Source organism: Salmo salar, chromosome 15 (genome assembly GCF_965601325.2).
Source record: "Salmo salar chromosome 15, fSalSal1, whole genome shotgun sequence".
NCBI lineage: Eukaryota > Metazoa > Chordata > Actinopteri > Salmoniformes > Salmonidae > Salmo > Salmo salar.
Window position 1 is genome coordinate 61,964,102 of NC_138305.1, and position 12,280 is coordinate 61,976,381.

At 41.1% G+C, this 12,280-nt stretch overlaps 1 protein-coding gene across 1 annotated transcript in view; it reads left to right on the forward strand.

The window, feature by feature from the left end:
* The window catches only part of adgb (androglobin), a 116,138-nt gene that overhangs the window by 80,477 nt on the left and 23,381 nt on the right, over positions 1-12,280 (forward strand). The window contains exons 24-28 of the mRNA XM_045695893.2: positions 402-495; positions 3,189-3,320; positions 3,491-3,644; positions 3,906-4,090; positions 4,315-4,481. Of these exons, the coding sequence (XP_045551849.1) occupies positions 402-495; positions 3,189-3,320; positions 3,491-3,644; positions 3,906-4,090; positions 4,315-4,481 (732 nt within the window). The remainder of the gene's footprint in view (positions 1-401; positions 496-3,188; positions 3,321-3,490; positions 3,645-3,905; positions 4,091-4,314; positions 4,482-12,280) is intronic.

The following is a 12,280-nucleotide window of genomic DNA, read 5'->3' on the forward strand; positions in this document are numbered from 1 at the left end:
GCCCATAATGGCTCTGTTGATTTGGAGAAGATGAGAAACGCCTGTCATTGAGACTTTCTCACGCCGGCACGCAAGCTTGCACGGAGGCACACACACCTCAGTAGCATAGCCAGGAGATGCAGTATGAAGAATTACATATTTTATGAATTGATCCAGTACATGGCTAGTGTAACAGGGTTGGAGATGAATGTCACAGTGAATTTGATGTTTGAATGTATTTTTTTCTCTTTCGTCACAAAAAAATGCATCTGGCACTCTCCCTCATCTTTTTACCTTCCGTTAAGTCAAGTATTATAACAATGTGTTCATGTCTTTGGCTTCAAGGTGAATGTCTTTCATCTTTTATGTATGTCTGCTGCTACTTAACTGAGCGTGGTGTGTGTGTTATATGTATTATCTAGGCACAAAGGAGAATCTCAGTGCCTCAAAGACGCTTCAGGAGATGTGGGCTAGTGTGGAATCGGATGCAGAGAAACACGCAGTGTCTTTATTGAGGTAAATTATTAATCAGCTAGCTCAACATCGCACACATTCACAGCTGAGCACACAACACTAAAACCCAATCTCACACAGCACACGCAAACATGACACATCTAATTTAGCCAACACACTGCATACTTGTGTTTTCTTTCCTACACTGTAAAGGGGATACTGTGAATTTCACAGTAGCTTACAGGCAGGTCGGTGGCAATATGTTTTTCGTATTTCAGTACACCTTCTGTAGTATAAATACAGTATCGAAGCAGGTACTGCGTAATGACATACAGTACAATACCGTAAAATGTACTGTATTATACTGCAATAAAGTATGCTGCCGTAATCGGAATGAATTAATGGGTGAATGCATTAAATTAATTGAGGGGAGAGGTTTGTATTTCACAATATTTACTGTAATTACAAGGGATTGGTTCGAACAGGTTGGCTGATAGGTAAAGTGTCTACACATTACAGTATATAAATGAATAGTTTCTGTTTTATATCACTTGCACTTCTAGAGGCCTTGACAAAGGCATCCAAACTGGCAGCAACTACAGGGCAAAACAGACTCACAGTCTCACTGCAGAATTAGATGTTCATCCACTTCCTTGAAACGGCAAATTTCAAATTGCTCCAAACATCACTTTTCTAAGTGTTTTTGTTGCTCCTACTGCTCTATATCATTCCATTTCTCAAATTTCTAGTGTTAGTGCAATGATTGCAAGTACCCATACACTTGCAGTCATTAGCGTTACCCATACACTTGCAGTCATTAGCGTTACCCATAGACTTGCAGTCATTAGCGCTACCCAAAGACTTGCAGTCATTAGCGCTACTCATAGACTTGCAGTCATTAGCGCTACTCATAGACTTGCAGTCATTAGCGTTACTCATAGACTTGCAGTCATTAGCATTACTCATAGACTTGCAGTCATTAGCATTACACATAGACTTGCAGTCATTAGCGTTACTCATAGACTTGCAGTCATTAGCGTTACTCATAGACTTGCAGTCATTAGCGTTACTCATAGACTTGCAGTCATTAGCGTTACTCATAGACTTGCAGTCATTAGCGTTACTCATAGACTTGCAGTCATAAGCGTTACTCATAGACTTGCAGTCATTAGCATTACTCATAAACTTGCATTTTCCGATGTCTTCGACGTCAATCTTGAACGATCTGGTGCAGCATTCTCACTCATGAGTGCAACAAATAAAGCCTCTTACAAGGCACGCCTCAAAATATGTTAATTAGCCAGAAACAGCAATACCATGCACCTACTAGTGGTCACGGTACTGTATTCTGTTGCGTGTAATTAAAGTACCATTCGAAATGCAGAAATTCTTTCCCCACCCATAACATTTACCCACAGTGCACCATAATTTACAGTATGCTGCAGTAAACGTTTCAGAGTATTTTACTGTCGATAACACCCAAAATGATTGTATAATTTACCGTTTTCCATTACAGTGCATTGTTGGGTACGTACAACAATATGGCTTGGCACACTGTTATGACACTGTGCCAGCTAAGTGCATTGAGGCAATTCATTTAGCCTCTTTCCATGCGTGCCCAGAGTCTGTCCCTGTCCTCCTCAGTGAGTCCTATAGCCATGGCTCAGCCTCACGGTAGAGGAGAGGTGAGTAGTTTTCCACATTGTGTCCCATCGTCTCCTGGTGGTACCATCTGCTGTTTATCCTCTCTCTGCTCCAATCGGCTCTTTGTGTCTTGATCCACCGGGTGAGGGGTGTGTGTGTGTGTGTGTGTGTGTGTGTGCGCGCGTGCGTGCGTGCGTGCGTGCGTGCGTGCGCGCGTGCGTGCGTGCGTGCGTGCGTGCGTGCGTGCCAAAGAGAACCCAAAGAGAAGCTCCCCATAGTATATTGCGCTTAAATAAAATGACCATGGTGGTGTGATGAAGAAATATTACAATGATAATACATAATTGTAACTAATAAATGTAACTGTATTCTTCTGGAGAGCTCATAAGAGACTGATTATGCACATGACCTGTTTCACACATTGATTATGGCTGTTAGTTCAGTATCATATCTGAGAGAATTCTGGCCAAATGTATCTGCCTCATATTCTGTTTAACCCCTCATTCTCTGTTTCTGTGACCCTCTTTCTGGGATTTTTTTCCCCCCAGTCTGTTGAGCCCAGTGACAGGCTCCAGATAGGGAATGTGCAGTCTGAAGCCACTGGGTCACTCTGGTACAAATCAAAAATAATCCTCCACTTCTAACATGATGCGTGTCCATCTCCGCACCTTGTAACTTTTACTCACTTATAACCTCTTGGGTGCTCGTCTCACCAAACACAGACAAACCCTGTCTTTGTCAACTCTAAACTCTTTGAGTGAAGTTGACAAAGTGAGGTTACACTGTCATATAGTAACTCTCAGCCCTCTCTATATAAAAGTTAACTCCCCCCCCCCCCCCCCCCCCCCCCCAGGAGTTTTAGGGCCGCATGTATCAAGTGTCTCAGTGTAGGACTGCTGATTTTAGGATCAGTTTCACTTTTTAGATCATGCTGAATAAGATAACATGGACATGGGGGACCTGATCCTAGATCAGCACTCCTACTCTGAGACGCTTCATACATCAGGCCCCTGATCTCGTCCTCTGTTTATGCAGTATTGGAGTGGACCTAGCCCCCATATGCAGCACCTCTTTTTCCTGATAGTCATGGTTGTTGTGTCTTTATTGTCCAGGTACATCTTCAGTAACGATGAGAGGACAGCTGAACTGTACCCCTGTCGGGAGGATGAGTGGACCAGAATCACGTTCACTGACTACTCTGTCCCTCTGCCTGAACTGGCCAACTCCTGGATACTGGTCTTCAGGTAGAAAACACACACACATACTCACACAACACACGGATAGAGCACTGAATCATGTCATATATGAATGTAAAATGTTTTGCTAACACTCCATGATCCTCCATTGTTAATGATTTTTATGTGGTAGTAAAACTTCATTGTGAGTACTGTGTGTGTGTGTTTGTGTGTTCCAGAGAGGTGTTCTTGGTGCCTAAAGAAATGCTGCTGGTGGCTAAGGTCTACTCCCCAGTCTCCTCCTGTCTGCTCCACGTCATAGACAACAACACAGGAGAGGAGCTACCCAGAGTCTTCCAGAGAGTAGAGCCCCACGTCTACAAACATAACCAGGTCTCAACATTAAACAAACTACTGTACATTCAACCTCTCACAAATACAAACACAAACTGTATGTTATACTGTACATAGAAACGCATATGTATGTGTATATAAAAAACAAATCAGGTTTTTGTGTTTTACAGTGTAGGAATGTGGCTGTGTGAGTGCGGCACTATGATAGTACTGTATGTGCAGTATATGTGTGTGGGTGTGCCATGTATTTTTGTGTGTGTGAGGAACTAAACCTCATGCCTCATACCCACCTCCCTGTAGCGTGGATACACCTTTATGGCGGAGGCCCACACCCCTGACACACCCCTCGTGGGGGCCAAGTGGAGGATGCGTCTGATTGGCTCATGTGATCTTCCTGACCTGGCACGAGAGGCTCCACTCAACAACTTCTCTGTGAAGGAATTCAGGGATTACTACATTCCCAATGACAGGAACGTCATCTGCAGGTAGCATAACGGAATAATGACAGGGTAAAACATACGTACTTAGGTTGAAAGGTGCCTAATTTAATTGTAATCGGTTATATGATTCATCAGGAATTCATAATTTCCTGTTGACTATGTTTTGTGCTAATCACATATTGATTGAGGGCATAGTTTTTCCTGGTCAGATCACATTGTCAGGAAAACCTTCTGGCCCTACCAATAATAAACTCTGTATATTATGACAGGTATTCTGTGAAGGTGACCGCGGACCACGCCGGTACAGTCCAGTTCCAGACGTCCAAACCGGATGTTCACATCCGCCTCTCCGTCCTGGACCATGAGGAAGTGGTAGCTAGTAACACTGGGAAAGGCCACGTGGTCATCCCGGTATACCACTTCCATCCTAGCAACTGTGAGTAACATTGTATTAAGGTCAGATGGAAGACAAGTGCTTCTTAGAGGAGTCATTGTATTTTCATATATTTCCTGTGTCACTTGCAATCATGATTGACAGGGTAGATATTAGCTCAGTATGTTGTAGAACATGTCGAGGTATTCATTCTGTTCACAAAGTACTGTATTTAAATGACTGTGTCTGTAACAGTCATTTACTGTACATATGTTTTTTTTCTATAAATAATGGGGCCACTGTGTGACATTAGATAAACATTTAAAATGGTTTGAAACTAAAATAAAAAGGATGTTTATGCAGTTCCACATGGTTAGAAATAAAAGTTAATATATGCAAATTAGCGCATAACTCCACCTATACATCATCATAGGCGAATGATATTGGCGCCGGAGGGGATGGCTGCGGTTTTATGGGTTCCTAAACAACTGTGCTGTTTTGTTAGTTTTTTCACTTATTTTAGCTTATTTTGTACATAATGTTGCTGCTACCATCTCTTATGACCGACAATAGCTTCTGGACATCAGAAAGGCGATATTCACTTCGAACTGGACAAAGATTTTTCTTTAACGAGTCCGACACGAATGATATACTGCTTTCTCGAGAACAAGCCCAAATCCCTGTCATTTGCGTGAAGAAAAGACAGAGGAAAAGGGGGCAGAGGTCGGGCTGCCTTCTGAGAATTCGTAGGCGAGAGAGTAAACCTCCACTACCATCCGTTCTATTGGCCAACGTGCAATCATTGGAAAATAAAATGGATGATCTACGATTAAGACTATCCTACTAACGGGACATTAAAAAGTGTAATATATTATGTTTCACTGAGTCGTGGCTGAACGACGACACGGATAATATAGAGCTGGCTGGGTTTACTGTGCATCGGCAAGACAGAGAAGCTACATCTGGTAAGACGAGGGGCAGGGGTGTGTGTCTGTTTGTCAATAACAGCTGGTGCGTGATGTCTAATATTAAAGAAGTCTTGAGGTATTGTTCGCCTGAGGTAGAGTAGCTCATGATAATCTGTAGACCACACCAAATACCAAGAGAGTTCTCATCTATGTTATTCGTAGCCGTCTATTTACCTCCACAAACTGATGCTGACACTAAGATCGCACTCAATGAGCTGTATAAGGCCATAAGCAAACAAGAAAATTCTCATCCAGAAACGACGCTCCTAGTGGCCGGGGACTTTAATGCAGGCAAACTTAAATTCGTTGGACCTTATTTTACCAGCATGTCACATGTGCAACCAGAGGGAAAAAAATCTAGACCACCTTTACTCCACACACAGAGACGCATACAATGCTCTCCTTCGCCCTCCATTTGGCAAATATGACCATAATTCTATCCTCCTGATTCCTGCTTACAAGCAAAAACAAAAGCAGGTAGTACCAGTGACTCGCTCAATACGGAAGTGGTCAGATGACACGGATGCTAAGCTACAGGACTGTTTTGCTAACACAGACTGGAATATGTTCCGGGATTCATCCAATGGCATTGAGGAATACACCACCTCAGTCATCGGCTTCATCAATAAGTGCATTGATGACGTCGCCCCCACAGTGACTGTACGTACATATCCCAACCAGAAGCCATGGATTACATGCAACATCCGCATCGAGCTAAAGGCTAGAGCTGCCACTTTCAAAGAGCGGGACACTAATCTGGATGCTTATAAAAAATCCCGCTACGCCCTCAGACAAACTATCAGGAAAAGCGTCAATACAGGATTAAGATTGAATCCTGCTACACCGGCTCTGATGCTTGTCGGATGTGGTAGGGTATGCAAACTATTTTTGACTACAAAGGGAAACCCAGCCGCGAGTTTCCCAGTGATGCGAGCCTACCAAACGAGCGAAATGCCTTTTCTGGTCGCTTCGAGGCAAGCAAAACTGAAGCATGCCTGAGATCTGTTTTGTGAAGTGCACCAGACCCTCCTGCAGCAAAGCACCCCCACAACATGATGCTACCATTCCCGTGCTTCATGGTTGGGATGGTGTTCTTCGGCTTGCAAGCCTCCCCCTTTTTCCTCCAAACGTAACAATGGTCATAATGGCCAAGCAGTTATATTTTTGTTTCATCAGACCAGTGTACATTTCTCCAAAAAGTATGATCTTTGTCTCCATGTGCAGTTGCAAAACGTAGTCTGTCTTTTTTTATGGCGGTTTTGGAGCAGTGGCTTCTTCCTTGCTGAGTGGCCTTTCAGGTTAAGTCGATATAGGACTTGTTTTACTGTGGATATAGATACTTTTGTACCTGTTTCCTCCAGAATCTTCACAAGGTCCTTGGCTGTTGTTCTGGGATAGATTTGCACTTTTTGCACCAATGTACATTCATCTCTAGGAGACAGAACCCATCTCCTTCCTCAGCGGTATGACGGCTGTGTGGTCCCATGGTGTTTATATTTGCGTACTATTGTTTGTACAGATAAACGTGGTACCTTCAGGCATTTGTAAATTGCTCCCAAGGATGAACCAGCATTGTGGAGGTCTCCATTTTTTTTCTGTGGTCTTGGCTGATTTCTTTTGATTTTCCCATGATGTCAAGCAAAGAGGCACTGAGTTTGAAGGGAGGCCTTGAAATACATCCACAGGTACACCTCCAATTGACTCAAATGATGTCAATTAGCCTATCAGAAGCTTCTAAAGCCATTACATCATTTTCTGGAATTTTCCAAGCTGTTTAAAGGCATAGTCAACTTAGTGTATGTACACTTCTGACCCACTGTAATTGTGATACAGTGAATTATAAGTAAAATAATCTGTCTGTAAACAATTGTTGGAAAAATTACTTGTCATCCACAAAGTAGATGTCCTAACCGACTTGCCAAAACTACAGTTTGTATCTAGACGTTCCGCTAGCGGAACACCTGCTCCAATATCCAATGATGGGCGTGGCGCGAAATACAAATTCCTCTAAAATCCGAAAACTTCAATTTTTCAAACATATGACTATTTTACAGCATTTTAAAGACAAGACTCTCGTTAATCTAACCACACTGTCCGATTTCAAAAAGGCTTTGCAACGAAAGCAAAACATTAGATTATGTCAGCAGAGTACCCAGCCAGAAATAATCAGACACCCATTTTTCAAGCTAGCATATAATGTCACAAAAACCCAGAAGACAGCTAAATGCAGCACTAACCTTTGATGATCTTCATCAGATGACACACCTAGGACATTGTTATACAATACATGCATGTTTTGTTCAATCAAGTTCATATTTATATTAAAAAACAGCTTTTTACATTAGCATGTGACGTTCAGAACTAGCATACCCCCCGCAAACTTCCGGGGAATTTACTAACAATTTACTAAATTACTCACGATAAACGTTCACAAAAAGCATAACAATTATTTTAAGAATTATAGATACAGAACTCCTCTATGCACTCGATATGTCCGATTTTAAAATAGCTTTTTGGTGAAAGCACATTTTGCAATATTCTAAGTACATAGCCCAGCCATCACGGGCTAGCTATTTAGACACCCGGCAAGTTTAGCCTTCACCAAAATCAGATTTACTATAAGAAAAATTTTATTACCTTTCCTGTTCTTCGTCAGAATGCACTCCCAGGACTTCTACTTCAATAACAAATGTTGGTTTGGTCCCAAATAATCCATCGTTATATCCAAATAGCGGCGTTTTGTTTGTGCGTTCTAGACACTATCCGAAATGGTAAATCAGGGTCGTGCGCATGGCGCATTTCGTGACAAAAAATGTCTAAATATTCCATTACCGTACTTCGAAGCATGTCAACCGCTGTTTAAAATCAAAATTATTATCAAAATTATCTCGTAAAAAAGCGATAATATTCCGACCGGGAATCTGCTTTTTGGTAAATAGAGGGAAAAACAGAAAGACGGGGGCGGCCAGTGCACGCGCCTAAGCCCTTTGTCCTCTGATAGACCACTTAGCAAAAGAGCTCGTGTGTTTCAGCCAGGGCTTTGAATTACGTCATTCAGCTTTTTCCCGGGCTCTGAGCGCCCATGGAAGCCGTAGGAAGTGTCACGTAACAGCAGAGATCCTTTGTAATGGATAGAGATGACAAAGAAGGCCAAGAAATGGTCAGACGGGGTACTTCCTGTACAGAATCTTCTCAGGTTTTGGCCTGCCAAATGAGTTCTGTTATACTCACAGACACCATTCAAACAGTTTTAGAAACTTTGGACTGTTTTCTATCCAAAGCTAATAATTATATGCATATTCTAGTTTCTGGGCAGGAGTAATAATCAGATTAAATCGGGTACGTTTTTTTATCCAGCCGTGAAAATACTGCCCCCTAGCCATAACAGGTTAACAAGAAATGTGTGGAGTGGTTGAAAAACGAGTATTAATGACTCCAACCTAAGTGTATGTAAACCTCCGACTTCAACTGTATATACAAGGCGGTGTCAAAGGAAGGCCCAATAAATTGTCAAAGACCCCAGTCACCCAAGTCGTAGACTTTTCTCTCTGCTACCGCACGGCAAGCGGTACCAGAGCACCAAGTCTAGGACCAAAAGGCTCCTTAACAGCTTTTACCCCCAAGCCATAAGACTGCTGAACAATTAATCAAATGGTCACTCGGTCTATTTACATTGACACCCCCCTCTCAATGTTTTTTTTTCACTGCTGCTACGCGCTGTCTGTTATCTATGCATAGTCACTTTACCCGTACCTACATGTACAAATTACCTCGACCTGTACCCCAGCACATTGACTCAGTACTGCAACTCCCTGTATATAGCTTCGTTATTGTTATTTAATGTGTTACTTTTTATTATTTTTACTTTAGTTAATTTTTCAAGTATTTTCTTAACTCTTTCATAAACTGCATTGTTGGTTAATTACACTGCATTTCTGAGATCTCTATACAAAAAACTGTCCGACAGCTTGATCCAGGATTTTTACAGGGTTCGAGTGCCATAAGTGCAAGGACAGAAAAGTAATGTTTTATGTCATGCGATTTTGAACAAATCCATCAAGCCGTCAACCATGATAAAGTGTTAGGTTTTAAATCAACTCGTGCATTTTATTGAATATACAGTAGCTATGATCCCCTTATCTCAATGTAGTGTCATACATATTTTTTGCAGATTATTATCAATGATTTATCAGCAGCTGTAACAAGTTTTCAGTGTAGGAAATCCTCACTGGTACCCTAGTTTATAGAAAGACCCATATACCTAACGTTTTAAGATAGATCTGCCAGCTCTCACAGCCAACTGTCTTAGTGTACCATTCATTATATCGTACAGTATATACACAGTGTGTACAGTACATCATGGTCACAGTCTGAATCGCACTGTCCCTAGCCTCACACCAGGCACGTGACACCCTAGAGTAGTGACTTTCGGATGGCCAGGGCCAGCCTCCCTCCCTCTCTCTCACACACACACACACAGACACTCCCTGATTTACCATTTTAGCATTACTGTCCAAATACATACGTAATCGTTGTTTGCTGGAGATAGATGACGATTTACACTCCCGTCTATGTATGTATTTGGACAATGATGCATAAATGATAGATTTGGCTGTATATATAGTACTCCAGCATTTTGTATTAGAGATAGATCAAATGTTTCGTATGAGGTGACAATACAGAATGTCATCTTTTTATTTCAGTTTATTATTTTTTTTATACATATCTGATTTACCAATTAGAAATTAAAGCACTTTATATACTGTATCTAGACCCCGCGTTTGAAGAAGAAAGAGTTTGGGAAAATTTCACTTATAGTATATTAACCCTCATCAAATCACATGTTATTTGTCACATGCTTAGTAAACAACAGGTGTAGACTAACTTACGGGCCCTTCCTAACCTTGCAGAGAGAAAAAAATATATATATATATAAAAACCTCATACTACCGACTGGGGTCATTTTGACCCCAGAGGTATATTTTTTTTAACATAGCCCAAAGGTGGTTTATTCAATTTTTCCTATTTTTCATGACTCTGTCAATCAACATGACAGTCGTATTTACCACATTAATATGACAAAATGTGTATTGACTTAAAAATTCAAAAAAACTAAATGATACTACAATCAAATGATGATAAATCAGCTTTTTAGTACTTACTTGGATTGTACTAAAATCTGTGCATTATTGAAGGGACACATTTCTATTGAAGTTTTACAGAATATGCAAATTAACTGTAATTTTGTGACCCCAGTTGGTGATCCATGTATGTAAAACATGTTGGCAGGATGAGGGTTAAAGTAGTCAAATGTTTAGTATTTGGTCCCATATTCCTTTCACATAATGACTACATCAAGCTTGTGATTCTACAAACTTGTTGGAGGCATTTGCAGCTTGTGTTGGTTGTGTTTTGGATAATGTTTTGTCCAATAAGAAGTGAATTGTGATTAATGTATTGTGTCGTTTTGGAGTCACTTCTATTGTAAGTAAGAATAGAAAATGTTTGAACATTTCTACATGATGCGACCATGATTATGGATAATCATGAATGAATCGTGAATGATGATGGGTGAGAAAGTTACAGAGGGACAAAGATCAAAATGCTTATCTCCCCCATTATTGGTAATGGTAATGCTTTGTTGTAGCCTCTGTTACATTTACATTTTAGTCATTTAGCAGACGCTCTTATCCAAAGCGACTTACAGTAGTGAATGCATACATTTCATATATTTCATACATTTTTTTTCTCCGTTCTCCGTACTGTTACTTTCAGAAACATCTCATCTACTCACTTAGAAAAACATTTCCTCCAGTCATCAACCCAAAACACAACCAAAACAAATGCATCTAACGAGTTTGTAGAGTCACAAGCTTGATGTAGTCATTGGGGTGGCAGGTAGCCTAGTGGTTAGAGCGTTGGGCCAGTAACCGAAAGGCTGGTAAAAATCTGTTGTTCTGCCCCTGAACAAGGCAGTTAACCCACAGTTCCCCGGTAGGCTGTCATTGTAAATAAGAATTTGTTCATAACTGAGTTGCCTAGTTAAATAAAGGTTAAATAAAAATAACAAATTAAATTGCGTGCTGGGAATATAGGACCAGCTACTTTCACTTTTGACTACTTTGGTACACTATAAGTGAAATTTGTCCAAATACTGTGGACATCTTATAACATTTTCAAATGGAGGGACTTGATCTATAAAGTGCTTTAATTTCTAAATGGTAAATCAGATATGAATGGAAATAACTTCAAATAAAAGGTGACATTCTGCACTGTCACTGCAAATGAAACAATTGATCTTGAATCCAAAATGCTGGAGTATAGAGCCACATTTAACATTTTAGCATCACTGTCCAAATACATACGTAGGGGAGGGTAAGGTATTCTGTTTATGCGAGTGTATGATATTACCCATTTGTTGTCAGTGTAATGGTGACTGCATTTCCTGCTCAGATTCTGCAGTGCCAGCCTTTCACTCTCTCGGCCACACTGTGAACACCGCAGCGGCATCACGCCATGGTGATGTCTGTCTGTTTGTCAGCCTTTAAAAATGCCCTGGCTCTCTCAGGATATACTGTCTTTGTCCATACAGTCAGCAGAGTTCTCAGTATATCGCGCAAACAGGAATAACCGCTCCGGAAAGAAGAAAGGTGGGGGTGTATGTTCATGATTAACCACTCATGGTGTGATTGTGTTAACATACAGAAACTCAAGTCCTTTTGTTCACCCGACCTAGAATACCTCACAATCAAGTGACGTCCGTATTACCTCCCAAGAAAATTCTCTTCGGTTATAGTCACAGCCGTGGATTTTCACTCTCAAGCCGATATCACGACGGCCCTCAAAGAACTTCACTGGACTTCATGCAAACTGGAAACCACATATCCTGAGGCT